Below are 26,058 nucleotides of genomic sequence, written 5' to 3'. Positions count from 1 at the left end.
GTTTGAAATTTAATTTATAATTAAGCCTTTAAAAATATATAATTTTATATAAATACTAATAATCATGTATATATTAACAATTATAATTTTATATAAATACTAATAATCATGTATTTACTAACAATTATAAAATTATTTAATTAATTTATATTTAATGATTAAATAGTTTATATATCAAAATTTATTTGAAAAAATAGATCTATTATTCAAGTTAGAATATGTTCGAACTTGACTTGAATAACTTTCAGGTCAAGCTCGAGTCAAGTTCTCGTATTCAAATTTGAGCTTTCCAAAATTCGGCTCGAGCTCGAGCTCATTTATCTAACATCAAGTTCGAATTCTTCAAAACACGACTCGACTCATTTATACCCCTGTTTATACCTCATAGATTACACAAGAAGAGGATTTAAATGATCATTTTAGCCTGGCTCAAGTTTCTTCTTTTCTGTTACTATTTCTCTTTTTTATTTACTATCAAATAAGGAAGAATCGAGCTCAAGCTCATTTATCTAAGATCAAGTTCGAATTTTTCAAAACACGACTCTACCCCGTAGATTACACAAGAGGAGGATTTAAATGATCATTTTAGCCTGGCTCAAGTTTCTTCTTTTTTGTTACTATTTCTCTTTTTTATTTACTATCAAAAGTTCAATTCTTCCTTATTTGATTTGGACAAGTTGGAGGGCAAACTTAGCTTTGTAGTTTGTCCCATTTCCGAAGGCCACTACATTCCGTCGCATATAGTTTCTGTTCCATAACACAAACACTTGGAGGATGCAACAGCCGCAACTTAAGCAAAGTCCTAAGTAGCAACGAACCAAGAGTAGCCATATATTCATTAGCTTTAGCTAAGCATAATGTTCCTTCGCGGCTTTGCTTCGCTCTGCTACAACAATTGAACATGACCCAAAACCCTAATTGCGGCAACTGAAACAGAACTCCTGAAATCAAAGGAAAAAGAAAAAAACTAATTACATAACCAAGAAGTAACGACATAACAACATGTCTTGCTACTCATCAATTTTTCAGGGTTCTATTAGAACATCGACAATCATGTCTTTAAGAACCTCCTTTCCTCTCCATCTCCATAAAACCCCATACAAAACCCTAATAAAGCAGCATTCTTTGTTTTCATTAGCTTCAATTTCTACTATGATGAATCACCAAACCCTATCTTTTAAGCATCATCAGGGAGTGGTCAGGTGTTCTGGTTCTCTTGGTTTTTTGGATTGGAGAACCGTTGCCTTGCCTTATTTTTGCCTACAGAACTTGAATTATAGTAGGTTTGCCTACCAGGGCGTTACTAGTGATGATTCAGACCTTGAAGTTGGGTCATATTCCCAGCAGGCAATGGTTGGTCTTTATGCATACCAAGTTCTTTAAATTTCTTGAATTGTTGTAATTAGTGCTTAACACTTCCATTCTCTGTTTTTATGGAGTATAAGTTATTCCATTGCTTAGTTCAGTGAAAAGAATTAATATAATGGGGTTTCTTTTAAAATAATTGTCGACCAGGAATTCTGAAGTATTCTTTTTTTCGAATGAATAACTACTTGAAACTAGTCAACAAGTTGTTGTCTTTTGGAAGTAGATGATGAACAATACTTGTAGTTTTAGTCTTTGAGATAGAGAAAAAAATGACTAATTTTCTTGTGTTTATTTCTGAATTCTTATGACTCGATGTGCTATTTTTGTCCAACTTTTAGGTGATTGAGAGAGCTTTAGTAAAATGTAAAAAAACCAAGTCTTGATTATTCTTCCTATGCTCAGTATGAAAGAATTTAAGTCATTTTTCTTAGAGCATTAGCCTAAAATTCTTACCATCTGATAGTGACAGTACACTGTGATTGAGGATGCTAGTTCTGTGCCAATCATACTGTGGTATTCTGTTGTAAACATTTTTGTACCTGAAAGATATAGAACACTCATGGATGCTTCTGCGCTTTTGCTTTGATTGGTTTGTCAGAGTGGTTCCACCCTTGATAACATTGAAGATTGGAGATGGAAGTTTACCATGCTACTTCGCAACAAAGATGGGCAAGAAATTGTCTCAAGGGAGAAAAAGGACAGGCGTGATTTTGGGCATCTTTCAGAATTGGCAAGCCGAATGGGTTTGCATAGGTATTCTAATTTTCTTTTAATGTTTTGTTACTTGTAATCATTTGCATTTTTTGTTAAATTTCTTTTGGGGAACATGTTTGAAGGTTGTTGTAGTTATCATGTGAAGATTTGGAATACAATATATTTTGCAGTCGTCAGTATTCAAGAGTTGTTGTCTTCAGTAAAATCCCTCAGCCAAATTACAGACCGGATCTGGATGACAAGCGTCCTCAGAGAGAGGTATTTTCCCTTATCTATTGTTTGTATTCCCTATTCTCTTTCTCATAGTGTAGTTTATGTTTGAACATAGGAAACTGTTACTTTTGTTTGAGCATTTTTATGAAAAAGTTGCTGCAAATACTTCCCAGTTGATTGAACAGAGGTGGGCAAATATAGGTCTTGAGACCATATAATCCTTGTCCATAACCCTAGAGGATAGTAATGTGTCATTTTGCGCACTGATAACTTATGCTCTTTAAAACCTGCAGGTGACCTTGCCTTTTGGACTGCAAAGAGAAGTAGATGCCCATCTCAATGCTTACCTTTCCAAAAAGTCCACGAACAGGGAAAATTTCTCTGTTAATTTCTTGCCAAAATCAAGCAATGGGAAAAGTATGGCTAATACTGAAGGGGTCTATGAGCAGCCAGATCCAATGATAAAGAACAATGTTGTCATGGAGAGAATTCTAAGGAGGAAAAGTTTGCAGCTGCAAACTAAGCAGCAAGAATGGCAGGTATATTTCAACCTGACAAGTTGTGTGGAAATCTCTTGACCATAGATTATCCTCAGTGTCTATATGTCTAACATTCGGTGTTAACATAGTATTTTTAAAAACCCTTAACCAAGCCATTGACTATGAGTCGCCGGCTCATTCTTCAACAGGGACGCGGTCAGAGCCCCATGCTGTTATTTACAATTATGAGTTGTATGATATGCCTACTTGTTACATGTAATTATCAGTCAATAATTCACTCTGGAGGTTTTTATTGTGTATGTTTATTCTCTATCGTAGCTTTTATGTCCCATTTATCATAACAGCTTCATAACAGCTTAATATCATTATACTAAATAAAAGTTTTCTGTAGGAAACTCCTGAGGGCCAAAAGATGGCTGAATTTCGCCAAAGTCTTCCTGCATATAAAGAAAGGGATGCACTGCTGAAAGCCATTTCTGAAAATCAGGTGATGTTCATTTTTGTGATTTTCCTTGGCTTCATGGCTTGAAATTGTTAGGAATTGCCTCTTTATAAAATTATTTCTTGGGATAATAAGAATTATCTAAATACTTTCTTGCACCTATTTGCTAAAGTTCTTTAGGCATTGTTTGGAATAAATCATGTGCAAGATTCCAACTGAATTCAATTCTCATAAGTTCATACTTCTTTGCATGATTTCATTTCTTTGGAAATGACTTTCTGTTTTTCTTTTTTTTTTTGGGAAAGAATCGAATTCTAGCTACTAGACTTTCCAAATACAAAAATGGCTAAATAGAATTAATGAATTGAACTCCTGCATTTTTAGATGTTCCAAACACACCATAGATGTTCTGCTGAAACTGATCCTTAATATTTTAGGTGCTCTATTCTGAAAGCATTATAAAGGCATGTGAGAACATAAGTGAGGATTTTTATTTCCAAAAGCAATTGCAATAGTGGGTCTTTAAAGACCCTTGACAATTCCCCTTTGTGATGATGGAAAAAAGTAGATACTTTTCTCTTTTCCTTGGTTGCTATTGTACCATAATTCATAAGGCGTATAAAATTCAAGTAATAATTAGTGGAAGAATTTAATTGTTGGGTCTGGTCTCGACAGAGCTCAAAAATCAAAATGTTTAATTTGTCAACCCAAAATTTTCTGAATGCAATAGATTCTTATTACAATATCTGCATCTTTTTTTATCAGTAGTTAGCATTGGTAATTGAAAGGATTGTGCAGTATTTGATTGGCTACTAATAGTAAAAATAACTGCTGCTATATTTAAGACAAGAAAAATGATTATGCAAACTAAATGATTAGTCTCTCTTAAAGCGAATCTGTCTTTCTTCTGTCTTTGCTGTTTCCATACTTCCTTGGCACCAAATTCATGCTCTCTCTTTCTACTCATAAAAGAAACCAATCACAGACCCTTCTTCATTCTTCCGATCTTCCTTGAAGGTTTCAAATATCCGAGTCCATTCTCATTAGGAAACAACCCAATCTAGATCCTGATGTGCCCCCACCATAAGTCAATTTGGGGTATGGAGACAGTGGCAGACTGGCAGCGGCTAGGGAAGCAGAGTGGTGAGCCAGGTTCCTATGCAGAATAGGAGTAATGTTCTACGCTAACTTATTAGTTATCATACTTGCTTTGACATTCATGCTCGTAATTTTCCGTGATAATGCCTCTGAAAGCATTATAAAAAAGTCTATGAAACGGAAGCAGGGAAATTTTTGGAGCCTACTTGTCCTCAGGGTATTTTGAGTTAGTTAATAGCTTCATACTGTTTGATGGGTAGACATGTATCCTGCCATACTGCTAGTCTGGTCCTTCGCAGGGTGAGTTGGTATAGATTATACTTGTGATGAATATAAAAGTGAGCTACTCGTTATTATTATGAATGTAATTGATTATATCTATGAATGGAATTACGTATAAAAAATCGCTATGTGTTTCAGGTGGTTGTTGTCTCAGGCGAAACTGGTTGTGGTAAAACCACACAACTCCCGCAATACATTCTAGAATCTGAGATTGAAGCTGCCCGTGGAGGTGCCTGTAGTATCATATGTACTCAGCCCCGAAGAATATCTGCAATGGCTGTTTCTGAAAGAGTTGCTGCAGAACGAGGGGAGAAACTGGGAGAATCAGTTAGTTTATACCTTCTATGTGATGACTCTTTCTCCAAAAATAAGAGCTTGTCAGTTATTCTAATTCCGTTGTTTCATTCTTTATAAAAAGGTTGGATATAAAGTTCGCCTAGAGGGAATTAAAGGGAGAGACACTCGCCTTCTGTTTTGTACTACCGGTATATTATTGCGGAGATTACTTGTTGACAGGAATTTGAATGGTGTTACTCATGTTATTGTTGATGAGATTCACGAACGTGGAATGAATGAAGGTAAAGTGGGATTCATTTGAGATACTGACGTCTATCCTTTTGCTAGGAAATATTGGAGTTAAAAGTCATAAGACTTGTATAAAATTCTGGTCTTCTTGATGCTATCTAGGATGAGAATTAGTTTTCAATAACAAAGTTATTCAAAAATAAAAGACAATGACCTTAAATGGACAATAAAATTTCAAATTTATTAAAATGAGCGGTTAAATTCTCAAACAGCAAGAATAAAAATCTTTAAATTCTGGGAAATGTAAAGCTTAAGATTTGAAAGTTTCAAGACTTTAAATTTTAGAAGTTTAACATATCATGAAATAATGGACCCTTATTGGTAAGTTCTTATGGACCCTTACTGGTGAGTTCTATGTCATTTTAGATTCATATTCTGAATTTATTGTTAATTGCTAGATTTCCTACTTATTGTCCTGAGAGATCTCCTTCCTCATCGACCGGAGCTGAGGTTGATTCTGATGAGTGCAACTTTAAATGCTGAGCTTTTCTCTTCCTACTTTGGTGGTGCTCCGACACTTCATATTCCTGTAAGTCTTATGAGGCTAATTACTGTGTCTATAATAAATGCTCTAATTAATACACTGGAGTTGAGAGGGGTGCTTGTACTTTTCTTGGAAAGAGTTCTCTTTGTATCACTTAAACAGCTTTTGCGAACCTTTGGTTCATTTCCTTTGAATAAAAAGCACTTCTAGTTCTTCATGGAATTCTGTTAAGTTGTTCTGCAATATGATGTAGTGGTCAGTAATTCTCATTATTTTTCTCTGCCTCCCATTATACTATGCTTGCACTTTGTTTTCATTTGCTTTCTGCCTTTCTTTAATCTGTTTATTGATCCCAGAGTAGAAATAACTCATGTCAATGCATAGTGTTTCTGACACGCCCTTCTCTTTTGGGGGTGAATTTTGTACTTTCAGGGTTTTACATATCCAGTTCGAGCACATTTTCTAGAGGACATCCTAGAATTGACTGGACACAGGTTGACTCCATATAATCAAATTGATGATTATGGTCAAGAAAAGGGTTGGAAAATGCAGAAACAAGCTCAGGCTTTTAGAAAGAGGAAAACCCAGATTGCTTCTGCTGTTGAGGTATAAAAACAAGCTCTAGTTCTTTATGCATGGGAATAGATTTCTATCTCTTTTTCTCTCTCGATCTATCTCCCATATTTAACTTTTTGACAGGATGCACTTGAAGCTGCCAACTTTAAGGGGTACAGCCTACGCACCCAGGAGTCTTTATCCTCTTGGAATCCAGATTCAATTGGTTTCAACCTCATTGAGCGTGTGCTCTGCCACATAGTTAAGAAAGAACGACCTGGTGCTGTGTTAGTATTCATGACTGGTTGGGATGATATTAGTTCTTTGAAGGATCAGCTACAAACTCATCCCGTATTGGGTGATCCTAGCAGAATATTGCTACTTGCATGCCATGGTTCTATGGACAGCTCTGAGCAGGTTAGCTTGCCATTTATTTTCTTTTTTCCCTTATTAGTGCATACATTTCAGTCAATGGTTTTATTTTTATTCAATTCACTTTATTCCTTATTTCTTTTATCTTTAACTCAATATTTGTGGCAAGGCTTTTTTTTTTTTATTTTGCAGAAAAAACCCGATTTCTTCTCTTTCTCTCTCCATCATCCTTCTTCTATATATTTTCTTCGGCTTATGGCCCTATTTGGACCTTAATCTATAGCCTGAAATCCCATATTGAACCTCAATGTTTATTTGTTCATGTTTGCAACTTTTTCTCTTAAAAATGGATAACCATGATCTTGAGCTAATGGAAGCCCAAATGGATGTCAGTTCCTGCCATCATGTGCATGTTTGCTCCACTTTCTTGCTTAACAAGCTTTGATGTGACACAAGTGGACCGCTCTCTCAATCCATTGGGCCTCCAAGCATAGTTGAAGGTCCATGACCCAATTGGACTCTGAACACCAACTATGGTTCTAGGCCTAAGAAACACCAACACTTTTGAAAGGCAAAAATGCTCGTGCCAGGCACTTCTCCGACATGGACACGTGCCTGACACGCGTTCAACGTGTGTCAGAATATTTTATTATTTTTATTTTTACCAACACGGCACAGACATGGCTAAGACATGTTTAGGACACAGCTAGGACACGACAGGGCAATTTTGAAATTTAAGAAATCAGACTAAATTCTATTTAACCCCCTAATCTACAGACCGTTCCACAATTAGTCCAAAAACTAAATTTCTTAATCTAAACAGTTCATAATATTTACAACATAATTAATTTTTGATAAAATTAAGAAAAGTAGAACACATATAAAAAGTTAATTTTAAATATATTTAAACGATAGTATTTAAAATTAATTAATCCTTATTTATATAAAACATATATTAGTTTGTTTTAATTTGAATAGTTTTATGTTTTATATTTTAAATATTATAAATATATTTTATTTAGCGTGTCTTCCTGTGTCATGTCCTAAATTCTTAGAAATAACCGTATTGACATGTCCATGTCCGGTGTCTGTGTCTATGTTTCCTAGTACTAGGCTCAGGGGATCTAAGGAGTGGGTCTCATGCGTGCCACGTCAATGCCTACTAATCAAGAAAGTGGGGCCAGTGTACACGTCAGGAATTAAATTGTGCTGTTCTTAATAAAAGAAGTTGAGAAACCAAAAAAAATAGAGGTCCAGTATGAGATTTGGACTATAGTTTAGGGTCCAAATTGGGCCACAAACCTATTTTCTCCACTCCAATACTTTTAATCTTCTTTCATCCTCTTGGTCCCCTTTTCTTTTCTTTTCTTCTTGCTTTTTTGCTTTTTAGTACACTGCACTTATTTGCCCAGTCGAAAACACGATGGTCTACAATCCTTTTTTTTCATTCTACCTTTGCCCCTGTCTTTGTTTTTCTTTGGTCTCCTCTTCTAGTTGCCTCTCATATCATACACTAAATATAAAAGCATTCCTTCTCATATTATTTGTTACTTTTCCCATGTGAATTTGTCAAGTATATTATGCTGTCTTTAGAATTAAATTTTTCATCCAGAGGTTAATATTAAGTTTTCTCATCCAGAGGTTAATATTTGATAAGCCCAAAGATGGAGTGCACAAAATTGTTCTGGCTACTAACATGGCTGAGACTAGTATAACCATTCCTGATGCAGTCTTTGTGGTTGACTGTGGGAAGGCAAAAGAGACTTCATATGATGCACTGAACAATACTCCTTGTTTGCTTCCATCATGGATCTCAAAGGCTGCAGCTCGGCAAGTAAGTCATCTTTAATGAAACACACAACCTCCTTTCGAGATGATGAAAAATATGCATGATCAACACGTATTTTATCTTCCTAAGGATTAACAAGTGGATGTGCGAGAATGATACAGAGATCATTAACAGTTAATGTTTCTATACACATTCTCACAGTTTTGTGACCCATGACCCATCTTAAATATGAAAGCATGAATCTTGCAACTTAGACTCGTAGGAGTAGCACGTTGACACTTCTCATCAGTAGTCGTGTCCATGCACTTAATGCATACAGGAAAATGGTGCTCGAATAGTGATCAGCATCCTTAAACAGCAATAATAAAAGTGAACACAATGGTTTTTGTTGAGCTAGATTAATGACTATAAGAAAGGATTTGAACCACATAATTCAACTTTTAGATAGTTTGTTGATTTAGATGACTAGCCAGTTTATATTAACTTGTATAGCAAGCAGAATCTTTAAAATAACAGTATAGGCATGATTAAATTATTAAGAACTTTGATAGACATGCCTTTTCCTGAGGTGCTCTTTTGCCCAAAAAGTAGTTTAAGGAGCTCGACGTTTTACCTTTTTCTTTCTTTCTTAAACGTAGACATGGTTAGTATATTATTGTGTTAGATTAGAGAAAAGGAATAAACTTTCTATAAAGTGAGGAATAAACCATCACATTTTGAATAAGGGAGGCCTCGAACTCGAGACCTCAACCTCCAGCACTTAGACTAAAGCCTGGTGGTTCTCGATAGCACAGTTGCTAGTGTTAATTGAACAATTTCTCTCCATTCTGTTTCAGATTTGCTAGTATGAGCAGAAAATTTGAATTTGATGTCCCTTTTGTAATATACTTCTATAACGTTTTCTGATTGTTTTTGCTCTTTTCTGAATGATCAATTTGAATTAACATTACTTTCGCCAAAACTTGTGACGTAACAGCATAAAGATGCCTTCTATTTTCATGTCTTCAGATGCTTGCTGCTTCTTTGTCAAATTTTTGTAACATAATGGGCTTATCGCATTGTTAATTTAAGGTTTCATGGTATCTCTGTGACTATTATTTTTATTATTACATGGACTTCAAATTGGTTATGATATTGTTCTGCCATTTTTTTTACTAGAGAAGAGGAAGAGCTGGTCGTGTTCAACCTGGAGAGTGTTATCATCTCTATCCAAGATGTGTTTATGATGCTTTTGCTGATTATCAACTACCAGAACTTTTAAGAACACCACTGCAGTCCTTGTGCTTGCAAATTAAAAGTCTCCAACTTGGTAGTATTTCGGAGTTCCTTTCTAGGGCATTGCAGCCACCAGAACCTTTATCGGTAATTTTTAATCCAAAATTTTTTTTCTACATGCTGCAGAGTTTTTTGCTTGCTTCTAAATTGCCTCTTAAAATGCTCGAGTTTTAATACAAGGTTGCTTTAATATTATTTTTATATCATACACTCATTAAATGCCAAATTTCTGAATCCATATTGATTGTCAGGTTCAAAATGCTATCGAATATTTAAAAGTGATAGGAGCTCTGGATGAGAACGAAAATCTAACGTTGCTAGGTACTTAATTTATCTTTTCAGTAACATTCTGTTCATATTTGATGTTTGAGCTGTTTTAAGGTAGTGATATAGCTTGTGTTTCTGATAAAGGATCCTTAAATAATGATGGTTGTTTCTCAGGACGTCACTTGTCAATGCTTCCGGTTGAGCCTAAGCTTGGGAAAATGCTTATATTAGGGGCTATTTTCAACTGTTTAGATCCAGTAATGACTGTTGTTTCTGGTCTTAGTGTAAGAGATCCATTTTTGATGCCATTTGACAAGAAGGATGTAAGTCTTCCATTATACTTGTGGTTAATATTTTGGTTACTTTGGTTACAGTGACCGATAAGTCACCAACTGTGCTTCAATTTAGAACTTGGGCTACTTAAACACTTTGTTAGAAGTTATATTTATCTCACATCGCTTGGCTACTGGACTGTTATAGTGTATATTAGTGGATTGGGCACCCTTTTCCTCTGAGTTAGCTTTTGGGAATGAGTTCTACCCAAGCCCATTTATCATGGTACCAGAGCCGGCCTTTTGTCTGCGATGATGGGTTTGGACCGGCCTGTTTGCATGTCACGCTAAGCGTGAGAGAGGGTGTTAGAAATTCTATTTATCCCACATCGCTTGGTTACTAGGCTGTTATAGTGTATATAAGTGGATTGGGCACTCTCTTCCTCTGAGCTAGGTTTTGGGAATGAGTTCTACCCAAGCGCATTTATCACACTTCAAATTATCCAAAACTTCCACTCTGAATTTAAACCATGACAAGCTTCTGGAGGCTTAATTAGTTGGCATGGTAATGTTGATTTTACAAACTTTGGTTGACCCTACTTGGCCCTGTTATGTTAAGCCACAACAACGGAAAAATAAATCTTGTGATATAAAGGACCTACCTAAGTCCTTAAAAAATCGCTGAACTGTAGCAACCAACTGAGGCCATTAGAAGGTATTGACCTTCATGGATATATATTGGCTGGCTAATTTCAGGAATTTGGAAAGAAGCAGCCATGTTCGTATTTGGAGTGAAGTTCATCACTTTTGATTTTTATTGCTTTATTGTAATATGTGAATCCATGATATACATTTATGTGTTTCTTTACCTACCTGTACGGTGAGCATTATTTTATTTACGCAAATAAATCTAACTGAGGCATTTTAGTTTTTCTTTGGTTTGTATTATATTTTGTTCTGGTTCAGTTTGGTTGAAATTTTTTATATGTCAAGCTATTAGAGTTTTGTTTGGTTTTAAGAGTAACTGTACCAAACTAATCAGTTTAATTTGGAATATAAGATATGTATACTCCACTTTTATTGGTGTCGTTTTGGACAAAAGTCAAATAAAACCTACCTTATGTCTCCTTCTGTTGTTGCCTATCTTTAGCTCTCTACAAATAGAACTCTCAGCTGTCTCACTTTCTCTCTTTATCTTTATCTTCTTTGCTCCAATCGAACTTCCTTAACCGTTCTATTCCTGCTAAGTGGTCAAACTTGCAAAACAAGAGAAAGGTGGTGGCATGAAGGTGATGAAAATGATGATTACTTGCATATGAATATCGGGTCTCAGAGTCTGTTTCGAACAGAAATACTAATTTTTTGAGAGTCAAGGTCAACAAGTTAGGATTCCGAGAACCCTTGGGTTTAGAGACTTCTGAGTCTAAATATACATGTCCTCCTAAGGTTTTACTTTTTGGGGAGAATCAACAGTAATTACATAGTATTCTGTGAAATTGCACTTCTTTGGTTTGGCTAATGCCAATCTAAATGTGAATTACATGTTATTCTTGTTTTCTACTTTTCTTCAATTGCACTACTAAAGTTTGATATACTTCAGGTCCAAAACCCTTCGATCAAACCCTAATTAAATACCATATTTTTATCAATCCCTTCTACAAAAGTGGATAAAATCCAAGGGCAGCACATGGATGTATGAATACGTGCCATGCTGTATCTATGTTCACTGTTTACTTGCTATTCCACTTCAGCACCTCTAGAATTATGCTTTTTGTTCTTGATTGTCCCCATTGCAAAAATGTATGTTGAAATTCATTCTGTGCTATGTTTTCTGTTTCTCCTTTCAATTTGTTAAAAGTTTATTTTTATGTTTGGCCATGGATCTATTCAGCTTGCGGAGTCTGCAAAGGCACAGTTCTCTGCTCGTGATTACAGTGATCACCTCGCTCTTGTCCGAGCCTTTGATGGTTGGAAAGATGCTGAAAGACAACAATCTGGTTATGAGTACTGTTGGAAAAATTTCCTGTCTGCACAAACTATGAGAGCCATCGATGCTCTTCGGAAGCAGTTCTTTTATTTGCTCAAGGATACTGGTCTCCTTGGTCAGAAAACAGAGGACTGCAGTATGTTGAGCCATGATGAGCATCTTATTCGAGCAATCATCTGTGCTGGCTTGTTCCCTGGGATCTGCTCTGTTGTAGTGAGTCATGATGTAACTTTTGTGTTCATTATTTTCTCTATTCTATTTGTCTGCAGTTTCAAGAAAACGAAATTCTTTTCTTGTCTTGTTCTGGCCTCTTGCGTCATTTCTATTATGGCTGGCAAGTTCATGTAGCAATGGTCAAAAAGAATGGTACAAGGAGCACTTGAGCTTTAGCTAACATGGTAAATATTGGGTGGGCTGGGGGCTGGGGTAGTTCAAAGAAGGTTCATATCTTATAAATTGAAGGAAAGGGAGATAGTATAAAGCCTTTCTGTTTAGAACATGGCTATTAGCAAGAAGTATTGAGACAAATCAGCTTGACTTTTTTTTTCTTATGGAGGTCTGTGTGCACCATTGTGTTATGCAGAACAAGGAGAAGTCAATAACATTGAAAACAATGGAGGATGGCCAGGTTCTTCTCCACTCGGTAAGTTTATTGTCTTAGGTGATTTTTTTACTCCTTGATTGCATGTTGTAATGGAAGAGGACACTGAATCTGAAATTCGGTCTCTGGGTCTTTCTTCTTTTTTTTTTTTGGGAATACAAACAGAACTCTGTGAATGCCGGTATACCCAAAATTCCATACCCATGGTTAGTTTTTAATGAGAAAGTGAAAGTAAATTCAGTCTTTCTGCGGGATTCAAGTGGCGTATCTGATTCTGTGTTGCTTTTATTTGGAGGAGATCTTTCAAGAGGTGGACTAGTAAGTTAATCTACTTATTCTATCTCTTTTGATATGATTCGTTATACTATTTGAAACTTGAACTACTTATTTTTTCCTTTTCCTAATAGGATGGACACCTGAAAATGTTGGGAGGATACTTGGAATTTTTTATGAAACCTGCCTTGGCAGATACATATTTGAGCTTGAAGAGAGAGCTTGAAGAATTAATTCAGAAGAAAGTAAGTATCCAGCCCTTGTTAGGGCTCTGTTATTGGATGGTTTTATGCACTTAGACCTCGTAAGTTATCATGGTCAGGAGATTCTTTCTCCTCTCTTGGTTTTGCTGTTCCTCCAAGTCCTACTATATTTATGTGTTCTGTAATTTCTTTCTCTGATCTCTTGCAGCTTCTGGATCCCAAGCTGGATATTCAATCTCATAACGAGCTCCTGATGGCAATAAGATTGTTGGTATCGGAGGATCAATGTGAGGGTAGATTTGTTTTTGGTCGACAGCTGCCAGCACCCTCAGAAAAGGTGATGAAAGATGCAGTGTCTGGCAAACAGCCATGTGATAATTCTAAGAATGAGCTGCAAACTGTGCTTATCAGGGCAGGACATGGACCACCCACCTATAAGACGAAACAACTGAAAAACAACCAGTTTCGCTCCACTGTGATTTTTAATGGATTGAACTTTGTAGGGCAGCCTTGCAACACTAAGAAACTTGCAGAAAAGGATGCAGCTGCTGAGGCTCTGCTGTGGCTGAAGGGTGAGGTGCATTCATCTTCTAGAGATATTAACCATGCGTCGGCTCTTCTAAAGAAGAGCAACAAGAAAACTAAAAATAAGGCTCTGCTTCATGGTGGTAAATGGAGCTAAGAAGACACTTAATAACCTAAGGCATAGGATATCATAATTGTAATCAAAGGAAGAGCCTAAGGCTGAATGGATCTGAGCTGAGATTTCTGGCAGACGGACACAGGGTCTGTGGTCCTGGCTGAAACTCTTTCCTTTTGGATTGAGCTCATAACTTCCAGTTATGGAGTGACACTGAAAGTAAAATGCAGGCTTCATAAAATCTAGGGCCTTTAGAAATCCTCATCTTTGGGAACTCATAATAGCCAACGTGCATCAGAGCTGGAGCTGGAGGTTCTACGACGTGACTTGCAGAATTTTGTTTTTGCAGTGGTGCTGCATGCCTCGTGTCCAAGTTCTCGTTGACTGGTACATTGCTATGAAAGAATAACATAATTATTTTTATAGAAAGGTAGAATTCTTCTTAAAAACGTTAGTGTACACCATATTCATCCATCAATATGCCATTAAATTCTGTAAACTGCTAATCTCATAGAGTAAGTTGAGTTGAAAGAAGCCTCTTGTCTCTTCATCGGCATTGGATAGTCTGGTTCGACTTGCACTGCTGGCATGTGGGTCATCATAGGTAGCTTAGAAATTAGAATTGTTGTACATTCCTAATTGACGGTATGATATTAGCCCGCTCATAATTCCTAAGGGTCAGAATATATTATTTTTGCATTTGCCTTTTCTTCTTTTGAGAGATTCTTACATTTGCTTGGTCTTTACTCTGGTTGCTAGACATGGGATGCAGATAGGTGGCAGTTGGCATTTGTTATTAATAAACTGGTCTCTAATTTTATTTTAGCAATTGATTTTTCGTTAACATTTTTATTATTATTTATACAATTTCTTCAAGTATTATTATTTTATTGAAATTTAATTTTAAAATTATTATAATTAATTCTTTATTTTAAAAATCAAATATTGAAAGTAAATATAAAATATAAAATTAATAAATGATCAAAATTATTCTATTAAAAGAAATAATAATATATAATTGTATTCAATAAGAGATTTCTATATTTCAGTTTTCTTAGAGATTTTTTTTCACTTTGCCTGTCAAGAGACTCATTATCTTTTTGTTTTTGAAGAGTGATAGTAACTGTTTTCCCTCTTTTTCTACTATTCTTTCGTCACGTGCTTTTATTAACTAACCATCACCCAAGCTAACTAAATTAATTAATTAAATAAATTAATTAACTAATTAAATAATTATGGACTTTGATCTTTTGAGTTTTTTTTTTTTTTTTTTGGTTATTTGGCTCCAGAATTATTTATAAACCCAACAATTGCTTTTTCATATATATACCTGGCCCATAGGCGAAGCTATATATATGAATTTTTTTTTTTCTAATTTTTATTCTTCTTCTCTTTACCTAATCCACAATGTCAATAAATTTTAGGCCTAAAGTCCAATATCACTCATATGACGCGTGGCATTGGAAACCCGAAGCAAAACAATCTTTAAAGTTCTAAGAAAATTTTATTTCAAGCTCTTCATCTTTTACTAGTACTCTAAAACCCCAGTCTTTTCAATTTCCTCCTTCAAAACCCTTAATTTTTTTTTTTTGATTTTGCAAATAAAAATCTATTGTCCTTTGGAACCAAAGAAGAGGTTAAATTGGTGACCTCAAATTACGGAAGTTAACAGTTTTAGGTAAAAACACAAGAGATTAAGAAAGATAAAGGACAATTTAAAGAGAGTAAGGGTCATAGAAGATGACACAAAAGTTTATAGTAGTGCGGAAACAATCTTTCCTATATCCACTCCTCAAGATCACACTTGAGTATTCCACTATAATTTATAAAATTACAACATTTGGGTTTTACAAGTTCACCCAACAACTTGGTGTTTTCATGGCTAACACTAAACCTCTTCCCTTAGTGAATCAATCTCTCACTAAGTCCCTTAACCCCTGAGTATTAATGGTTACTCAACAACTACTTCTTTGTGTTTTTAATATCTAGGCTCACACAACAACCCTTTAGAACTTTAATTGAACAAAGAATTTTAACTTAATACACTATATAAAAGAAAGAAATTGAGTGTAGAAACTTGAAAAATGAATTTATAAAAGTTTTAATATACCTAAATCACACACTTACATGTAGTGTCTTTAAGAGGGGTATTTATACTCATACCAACCTCTTGGCAAAAATTATATAAAATCCTGAAAAATGCCCTCGCGCTTTCTGAAAAGAGACATTGGGACTCTAACAGCTCTAGGCACGTGGCTCTAACGAGGCGGCTGCTATCTTAACTGTTACTGACATTGCATTAATTGGGAAAACTGCTGCCGTGCTACAATAGCACCCTCGCGCTTGCCTTGTTCGCATCCAGAAGCGCCCTCGTGCTTCTTATCGCACTATCGTTTGCCATGTTCAGTCTTAGGCTCAAATATGAAGCGCCCTCACGCTTCTTGAAGTTTTGACACTTTGACTGCCAGGTGCCATATTGCAATTGGCAAGATGTCAGGTGGACTTTTCAACGTCTTGTAAAACTTTTGTCATATGAAAAGCGTCCCTGTGTCTGGGAAGCGGCCTCGCGCTTTTTGGATCTTTTACAAGACTTCCTTAAAGGCTAAAAAATGCTTAGTCTTTGGTTAGTTCCTTTGGTGCTCTGTCATATAGACACCCAGACATATGATTAACAATGTTCAATTTGAGTGTTAAGACCAAAATAAAGGTCAATTATACCTTAGGTCAACAATCTCCTCCTTTTTGATTTTGACAACCAAATTGATTAGAAATCCAAAATTGATTAAGTATAAGTGCAATTAAATAGTTGATAGCTAATATACAAGAATCAAAGAAACAATTCACTTATGAGATTTAACAATTTACTTCTCCCCCTTAATTTTTGCATTTTTTTCTCCTTTAGGTTTTGCAACTAAGTCATACTTCTATTTTTATTTTTAGAAAACACTTTAAGCATACTTCTCCCCATAAGCATATTTCTCCATTTTTATTCTTTAGAAACCATTTTACTTCTCCCCCAAATTTGTAATAGTCAAACTAAGCTTACTTAATCTTTGTAATCAATTTAAGCTATTTCGCCCCCTTTTGATAAAATTAAAAAGTAAGATAAAGAAGTTAATTTGCAAAGAAATAGAATATAAAAGAAATAAAATAAGACTTCATTAATAGAAATGCTTTACATATGTGATCAATAGGAATGTATGCATGTATGCCTTTCTCTAAGCTACTTGTACTAGCTTGAGGAGGGAGAATCAGAGCCTCTTCTTCTTCTTCCCAATCCTCCATATGACAATGGAGGATTTTATGAATTTTTTGAATTTTCACCAAATCTGCATGCAAATGGTGGAGATAATTTCAAGTCCTCTCCATTTGCTTTAAGACCTTTTCTTCAAAAGAAAAAGAGGGTTGGCTTTGGAAAGAGGAAAGAGTAGGCTCACTTAGTAGTTTATGATCTTTTTGCCTCTTCTTTCTATCATCTATATGGTCCCCCATTAGGAGGAAGAATTCCCTATCAACCTCCCATTTAGGCCAAAGTCTTATGATGTTGGCATGCTCAAGAAAGGCTAAACCTAACAAGAGAGGTGAGATATGAGGGATAAGAAAAGTTTTGTTGAGAGGAGTGAGGACTTGAAGGTGTTTGGCAATTTTGGTGATATATGAGGAGACAAGAATGACACCCTTTTGTGTAATGCCAAGATAAAGGAGATGGTCAAGAAAGAATGTAGAGGTAAGAATCTGCTTGCTATGGATTATAGCATAGAGGAAAAGAAGGTCTTTTTTTGTGGTACTTTTTCAACTCCATTGTCCCTTGCATGGATGTTAGTAGCAATCCTATGTACTACCCAAGGCATTAAGGACTTGAGATCTTTAGAGAGTGAATCTTTAGAATAGGTTTCTTTGGTGGGAATTTGCCTCCAAAATTGAGAAAAGGATAGAGGCATTTCAACTAGGTTTCAATGATAGAAAGGTGGCTTCTTTCTTGAAAACCAAAGATAGAAGAAAATTGGGTTCTTGAAAGGTTTCTTTTCTTCCCAAAGAGTCTAAACTCAATCCCACAATAGTCATCCCTGTTTCCCTTTTTGTTATCACTAAGGTGGAAAGGAATTTCTTAGTGAGGTTCACAAATTCTAATTCTATGGATTGGAGTAGGAAGAAGTCTCTAAGCCTAACATTTTTGAGAAGTGTAATTAACTCTTCAATATGCCAAGCTTGATGAGGACCTCTTCATCAAAGAACCTACTTGGTTGGGTTTCTTTCCTTTCTATGGTCATATACTTGATCCTTGCTTCATCATTCATACTCTTCATTCTTTCTATGATGAATTCAGAGGAAGAAGAGCCTCTCTTAATGGTCTTTCTTGGCCCTATACTAGTCTTGAAGAAGTTGAAGAAAGATTTGAAATTCTTTTAAAGTAGAGAAGAAGGATTTTTGAAAGCTCAAATGAGTATATGTGTAAAAAATGATGCAACTCTATAAAATGTGGCTTTTATAGCCTTAAAGGGGGTGAAAAAGGTAAAAAGATGGCCAGTTTGACATTAAAACACAATTTAAACAATACTATAATGGCTATTTTTTTGCTGAAACCGAGGAGAAGCGCAGTTGCACTTTTGAAAAAACAATCACAACAACTATAATTTTAGGAAACCACGGTCACACTAATGAATCACGAGCACACTTTTAAGGTCATTTCCAAGTTTTCATGTGGACCTATAAAGCACGAGCGCTCTTTCAAAGCGTGAGCGCACTTTCAAAGCGTGAGCGCACTTTTTGCAATATTGAGCAAAAAATGCAAGAATGCTTTGATGAGCATGCATCTCTTAAATTGATCACATGATTTAGTGTATGAGTATTGAGATGCATAAAGATTGAAGGTGATATAGTGTTAAGTTAATTTCAATACTCTAATTTGCACAAAAATAAAAATGCACAAGTATAAGCATCACAACCAAAAATCATATACAATTAGTATAACATTGAAATTTTGTTTATGCTATAGTACTTCCATCTATCATTCCTAGTTTTCTTTTTAAGAAATTTAATCTTTTCTCATTTAGGAGCTTCATGAAAATATCAGCTAGTTATTTATTTGTGTTAACATACTCTAGTACTATACTACCATTTTGAACATGATCTCTCAAAAAATAGTGTTGAATATAATTTTTAGAAAGGTTTAGAGTACTAGTGTTGTCACACTTAATAGGAATGTGATCAACCTCTCCCATAATCTCTTAATTGTTGCTTCATCTATAGGATTTGAGTACAACAATATTCCGCCAACACATATTCGGCTTCCGCGATGGAGAAAGCAACCAAAACTTGTTTCTTACTAAATCAAGACATTAAGCATTCACCTAGAAGATGACAAGTTCCAGAAGTGCTCTTTCTATCTAATGAACTACCGGCATAATCAGCATCCGAATAACCTATTATATTAAAGGATGTTTTCTTAGGATACCAAAGCCTTAAGTTCAAAGTCCCACACAAAAATTTCAAAATTCTTTTTACGGCATTCAAATGAGACTCTTTGAGATAAGATTGAAATCTAGTACAAAGTTATACATAATATCAGGTATGAGGCGGTTAAATATAAAAGTGAGCCAATCATACCTCTATAAAGCTTTTCATTTATGCTCTTATCCTTCTCGTCCTTATCTAATTTTATTGTGACACTCATAAGGGTCTTGGCTACTTTGCAACCATCCATCTCAAATTTCCTTAGAAGTTCTCTTGTGTACTTGGATTGGTTGATGAATATCATATCCTTGCTTTGCTTGATTTGAAAACCAAGGAAAAATTTGAGCCCTCCCATCATGCTCATTTCAAGTTTTCTAGTAATATACTTAGCAAAATCCTCACAAAGAAACTCATTAGTAGCTCTAAACACAATGTCATCAACATAAATTTGAACGATCAGAGTATTATGCTTATGTTTCTTTACAAAAAGTGTAGTGTCAACCTTGCCATTTTAAAATCCATTTTGAATTAAAAAAGAACTAAGCTTTTCCTAACAAGCTCTAGGAGCTTATTTCAACCCATACAAGGCTTTAGAAAGTTTAAAAACATGATTGGAAAATTTATAATTTCCAAAATGGGAGGTTGCGTAACATAGACTTCCTTCTCAATAAAACCACTAACAAAAACACTTTTCAAATCCATTTGAAATATTATAAAACTCATGTAACATGCATATGCTAAAAGTATCCTAATAGCTTCTCATATAGCAACCGGAGCAAAAATCTCATTATAATCAAAGCCTTCCTCTTGGTTGTAATCTTTTATAACCAATCTAGCTTTGTTTCTAGTGATATAGCTTTACTCATCTAACTTATTTCTAAATATCTATTTACATCCTATAATTTGATTATCTTTGGGTCTAGGAATAATTTTCACACTTTATTTCTCTCAAATTGGTTGAGTTCGTCTTGCATAGCAATCACCTAACTCTTATCATTCAAAGCCTCATCAATGGTGCTGATGTGCGTAAAATACACACATCTAAATGGGCTTCTTAAGATTGATTTTATGGACATTTGGATGTGAACACTCACCCTATGCGTCTGTTTGTGTGCATTAGGTCCAAAAGAAGTCAAAGGATGATAAAGGGAAGAATTGGAGCATAATTGGATGCCGAAGCTGCCGAAACAAGCTAAGTACGAGCATGAGAAAGCTGAACATGGCCGTGTTGGTTTCAACACTGGCCATGTTCCCAACACGAGCACCAACACGGCCGTGTCAAACATTAAAGAAGAAGAAGTTTTTAGGGAGCATGGCCACAGAGAGTAACACGGCCAGGAACACCAAACCGTGTTCCCAATAAGGCCAGGAACACGGCTGTGTTGGCGGTGACAGGGGGAATTAATTAAAAGAATGAAGAGAGGAAAGAAAAAAGGAGAGCGGGGGAGAACGTCCCAATCTCTAATTTTTCTCTCTCTAAGGGTTTTTTGAGCTAGAACCAAGGGAAAACGGAGACTTGGATCAAGGTTTCAATCGGATTCCCTTCAAAGATCGAAGATTAGGCGAGGTTCGTTGATTGGTTTTCAAATCGAGCAAGAGGAACAAGAATCGATTCAATTGGAGCAAAAGAATTTGGGGCTGTTTACTCTCGTCCAAGGGTATCGGGTTTTCTCTACCTTTACTCATTGTTGTAATTGAATTCTTGTGTATTTTGATAATGAACATGATTACCTAGATTGATTAAATCCATTGGAATTTCTTTACTATGTTGGCTTAGTATTATATTGTTGGATTGTTTGGATTAGTTTTGTATTCTTCTTGCTTTTAGTATTAATAAGATAATGCATTATTCATAAGACGTTGTGAATTATGTGTTTAGATTGCTTTGTGTGATTGAGAAGTCCATTTGGCAATTGGAATTTTGAATAGCAAGAATTGGTTAATAATCGCTTAAAGATAAGGATAATTAACTAGCCGGATTAAGAATTAACAAAGCTTAATAGAGGCGGATTAAAGCTTAATGCTAATTTAAGAATCAATCGTTAGGAAGAGATTCCAACTTTAGGTTATTAGGTTTAGGAATTCGGTTATCTCGAGAGAGAAACCGAATTCGGTTAAGAATTCGTCCACGGGTAGCATAATTAGACTCACTAATCTTTTATCTTTTGTTTGATTGCCAACTAGTTTAGGTTCCCTTTGGGTTTGCTTTCTTGTCTTAGTTATTTTAGTTATCAATTACTCCTGCATCTCCCTTAGAACTTAGATTGTAGCTATTAGTTAGTTTAGAAAGTATTCATCACTCATTTTAGGTTAATATAACAAAGAACAAAGGAGTAACTCTGGGCTTTCACTTTCCCGAGGAATATGACCTTGATACTCGCCATTAGTGCTAGATTGCATCGATAGGTACACTGCCTTAGATTGTAGCTAATACAATTAGCAAACACATCAGGTGCTTGGCTCAATTTGAGAAACAAAGACTAGATTATCTAATTCTACTAGTTTAGAATGAGTACTTACAACTTTTGATAAGTCTCCAATAACTTGAGTAGGACGACGATCCTTTTTGAAGTTTCATAATCTTGGAAAGATTTTGGGAGGTCTCCATCTCTTGGAGATCTTGAACTGCATCTTGATTTTATCGGTCTTTTTGAATTTCCTCTATAGATTTGTCCACTTTTTTTAAGGTATCATCAACATTCACTTTGAGTTCCTCAGTGCACCTACAAGATCATTCACACAAACACCTTTCCCAAGATCAAACTTGTTTAATTCATCAAAAATTACATTTATAGGCTCTTCAAATACTAAAGTTTGTTTGTTAAAGACTCTATAAGCTTTGCTTGATGTGGAATAGCCTAGGAGGATTCCTATGTTGATTTTGGCACTAAATTTTCCAAGGTTGTCCTTAGTATTTAAAATATAGCATTTGCATTAAAAAACTCTAAAGTATTTAAAATCTTCCTTTCCAAAGCTCATAAGAAATTTTGTTTAGTAAAGGTCTTTTGAAAACTCTATTTGCAACATAACAACTAATGTTAATGGCTTCGACCCAAAAGTAAGAAGGAAGCTTGTACTCATTGAGTATTGTCCTAGCCATTTCCACTAGTGCTCTATTTTTTTTTCCACAACTCCATTTTGTTGTAGTGTTCTAGGAAATTAAAAATATTGAGAAATTCAATATTCTTTATAAAATTCTTCAAAAAGATTATTTTCAAATTATTTTCCATGATCACTCCTTATAGATGAAATCAAATATCCTTTTTTTATTTTGAACACATTTTGCAAAGGATTTGAAAATATTAAATACTTCATTCTTATGAGCAAGGAAATTAATCCAAGTAAATCTAGAGTAATCATCAACAATCACAAATGCATATTAACTTTTCACCTAAACTAGCTACTCTAGTAGGCCCAAACAAACCTTTCTCTTTTGAATATCACTTTGTCAACCATTAGGTGTTGATAAGACATACATTGGAGTCAAAAGTGACTTTGTTCTCTTTGTCACACAATTGACTTACAATCAATAAATTATGTTTCAAATCATCAACTAGAAAAACATCATCAATGAAAGATTTACCATCCTCATCAATGGAGCTGATGCCAATTACCTTACCCTTGTCATCATTTTCAAAAGTTACTTTGTCTCTATTATAGTTATTGACATTCACAAAGAGGCTCTTGTCACCCTTCATGTGCCTTGAACATCCATTACCAACATCCCACAGATTTATGTTTGTGGATTTAAGACACACCTATAAGAAGTTAACTCAATTGATTTTAGGTGCCCAAACAAGGTTGGATCCTTTGGAGTTAGCATTGAAAAATTCATTTATGAAAAGATGCATTTTTCTTATTTTGCATTTCACATTAATATGTCCAATTCTCATACAGTAGTGGCAGGTGATCTTGAAATTTTTAATAAGGTTTGAATTGGTCTTCTTAGCCACATTTGCTTGAGGTTTGGACCTTATATGATTGTCTTCACACATGCATGAACACGATTTGTTAACATTTGTGTTCTTATACATGAATGCATGCTTTGTTCCTCTTGGTTAGCCTTTGGAAGATGTATACCTTTTTCTTTCTTTAGATTGGACGGTCTAGTGTGTGTATTGCTCTTTGGAACTCCATTTGAGTTTTTCTCAATGCTTATGGTTGAGTGGCTTTGACAAAGATTGTGTTGTGAGATAAGGATGATAAAGCTCCATTGAACCAAAGGCCATGTCTTATAAGGGGAGGTCTTTAAGATATAACTAGTATGTCGAGAGACTCTTTCTTTGCGAAATTGAGTTCCTAAGCTCTTCAACTTCATTTTTGAAAGAATTATTCTCTTCAAGAAGTTTTTCTTTTGAAACATCATCCAATGATTTTCTTAAGTCAATATTGGAAGTTTTTAAGGAGGCAATTTCCTTTTTTAAAATCTTAAGGTCTTCCTCAGAACTAGAACATTTATTTTTGTAAAAGTTAAGTTTTAAGAGCATGTTTTATAAGAGCTGATGTGCGTAATACGCACATCTAAATGAGGTTTTTAAGATTGATTTTATGGACATTTGGATGTGAATTAGTCCCAACGCTCACCCTATGCGTCTGTTTGTGTGCATTAGGTCCAAAAGAAGTCAAAGAATGATAAAGGGAAGAATTGGAGCATAATTGGACGTCGAAGCTGCCGAAACAAGCTAAGTATGCGCATGAGGAAGCTGAACATGGCCGTGTTTGTTTCAACACTGGAACATGGGCACCAATACGGCCATGTTGGATGCATCAAACATCAAAGGAAAAGAAGTTTTTAGGGAGCACGGCCATAAAGAGTAACACGGGCATAAACACCAGCCCGTGTTGGGAACACGGGCATCAACACGGTCATGTTGGTGGCGACAAGGGGAATTAATTAAAAGAAAGAGGAAAGAAAAAAGGAGAGCGGGGGAGAACATCCCAAACCCTAATATTTCTCTCTCTATGGGTTTTCTGAGCTGGAACCAAGGGAAAAGGAGACTTGGATCAAGGTTTCAATCAAATTCCCTTCAAAGATTGAAGATTGGGCGAGGTTCGTTGATTGGTTTTCAAATCGAGCAAGAGGAACAAGAATCGATTCAATTCGAGCAAGAGGAATTGGGGCTGTTTACTCTCATCCAAGGGTGTAATCGGGTTTTCTCTATCTTTACTCTTTGTTGTAATTGTATTCTTGTGGATTTTGATAATGAACATGATTAGCTAGATTGATTAAATCCATTGGGATTTCTTTACTATGTTAGCTTAGTATTATATTGTTGGATTGTTTGGGTTAGTTTTATATTCTTCTTGCTTTCAGTATTAATAAGATAATGCATTATTCATGAGACGTTATGAATTGTGTGTTTAGATTGCTTTGTGTGATTGAGAAGTCCATTTGGCTGGAAATATTCTTGGGGATCCAATTGATATTTTAAAATATTTTATTAAGGGATCCTCAAGTAAAACAGGTATTTGAGGATCTAGTTCCCCAAGTTGGAAATGTTCTTGGAGATCCAGAGAATATTTTAAAATATCTTTGAAAGAGCCTCAAATAAAATGGGTACTTAGGGATCCAAAAAAAATTTGTGAGGCCATAAAAATAATTTTTATTTGAGGCTCTTAGAATTTGAATTTTCAGTTCCAAAAGAATATTTTTACTTTGAACTCTAAAATAAAATTTATAGATCCTAAAGTAAAAATTAAACTTTTTCTCATAAATTTTTAGTACCTTAAAAGCAAATATATTCTATCCACATCAGAGTATGTCTTAAAATTTTTCTAGGCAGTTTACACTACAATTTAGCCAAAAATATAATAGAACATTAAGAACAATGGATAAAAATTATACCTTTTTTGATATACATGATGTGCATCATTTTATACATGTTTATATGCCCAATCACTTACATTTTTGTGCATAACTATCTTGTTTTGTGCCAGAATCACTGGTGTTTTGATTCCTTTCATGTTTTAGGTGATTATTGATCGACATTTATCAGTAATCGAGGGAAATACGTGCAATTACGGACCAAAATCCATCAAAATTGAGCAAGACTAGCATTCCAAGGTTGAGCACGGCCTGGACTCTAGCCGTGCTGAACCATCAACACTTGACCCTCAAGAGTGCCATTTTGGCATGGTTTTCGAGGCCACTATGGCCTCCACTACGGCTGATGGTAGCCCAACACCAGTGAGAGCACGACTAGGAAGAAGCCTTAAGTTGTGGGACACAGAGGTCCAGCATGGCTGGACTCCACCCGTGCTGATCAACGCGGGCTTGACCACGGTCATGCTGAGAGATTTATATAGAAAAATGCAATTTATTGAGTTAGGGGTCGATTTTCTGACTGGATTTCACACATGCATGCATAAGCCATCCTTTTCCAAACTTCAATATTCAACTTTAGGAGACTATTTCATCTATTGAAGGAAGGATTTCATTAGTTTTAACATCAACTTGAAGATCAAGAGTAGATTTGGAGGATTCAAGAGGCAATTTAGGGTTCATCATTCAGAATTGGGAATTTAGGATTTTTCATCCAACTTGAAGAAGAAGGGTTTATATGCTTTCAATTTACTTTTCTAAGTTTTTTCTTTACTATGTGTTGCTTATTAGTATGAGTAACTAAATTTGTTAAACCCATTGGAGTTCCTATGTTGTTGGATTACTTTTAATGTTTATGAGAC

At 35.3% G+C, this 26,058-nt stretch overlaps 1 protein-coding gene across 2 annotated transcripts; it reads left to right on the top strand.

Annotated features, from left to right (window-relative positions):
* Nucleotides 1-704: 704 nt before the first annotated feature.
* LOC8279764 (DExH-box ATP-dependent RNA helicase DExH3) lies at nt 705-14,619 on the top strand. Of its 2 annotated transcripts, XM_015719983.3 has the most exons (19): nt 712-1,353; nt 1,967-2,121; nt 2,253-2,340; nt 2,589-2,834; nt 3,187-3,282; nt 4,756-4,944; nt 5,036-5,195; nt 5,601-5,731; nt 6,119-6,292; nt 6,386-6,658; nt 8,253-8,447; nt 9,561-9,764; nt 9,929-9,998; nt 10,119-10,267; nt 12,108-12,416; nt 12,787-12,846; nt 12,970-13,122; nt 13,212-13,322; nt 13,489-14,619. In XM_015719983.3, exons 1-19 carry the CDS (start codon nt 1,003-1,005, stop codon nt 13,960-13,962), a joined length of 3,588 nt encoding a protein of 1,195 aa, XP_015575469.3. In that variant the 5' UTR covers nt 712-1,002; the 3' UTR covers nt 13,963-14,619. The 2 variants fall into 2 exon arrangements, 1 of the variants encoding a protein (XP_015575469.3); XR_007216955.1 differs by lacking the exons at nt 13,212-13,322; nt 13,489-14,619 and having other exon boundaries at nt 705-1,353; nt 12,108-12,601; nt 12,970-13,051.
* Nucleotides 14,620-26,058: the final 11,439 nt, after the last annotated feature.

Source organism: Ricinus communis, chromosome 8 (genome assembly GCF_019578655.1).
Source record: "Ricinus communis isolate WT05 ecotype wild-type chromosome 8, ASM1957865v1, whole genome shotgun sequence".
Classification (NCBI taxonomy): Eukaryota; Viridiplantae; Streptophyta; class Magnoliopsida; order Malpighiales; family Euphorbiaceae; genus Ricinus; species Ricinus communis.
This window is presented reverse-complemented; position numbering and strand designations above follow the sequence as displayed.

Coding starts and splice junctions, on each gene's coding strand:
- LOC8279764 (XM_015719983.3), top strand. CDS start 1,003: ATGTCTTGCTACTCATCAATTTTTCAGGGTTCTATTAGAACATCGACA. Junction 6,293..6,385: donor AGATTGCTTCTGCTGTTGAG/GTATAAAAACAA, acceptor ACTTTTTGACAG/GATGCACTTGAAGCTGCCAA. Junction 12,847..12,969: donor GCCAGGTTCTTCTCCACTCG/GTAAGTTTATTG, acceptor GAATACAAACAG/AACTCTGTGAATGCCGGTAT.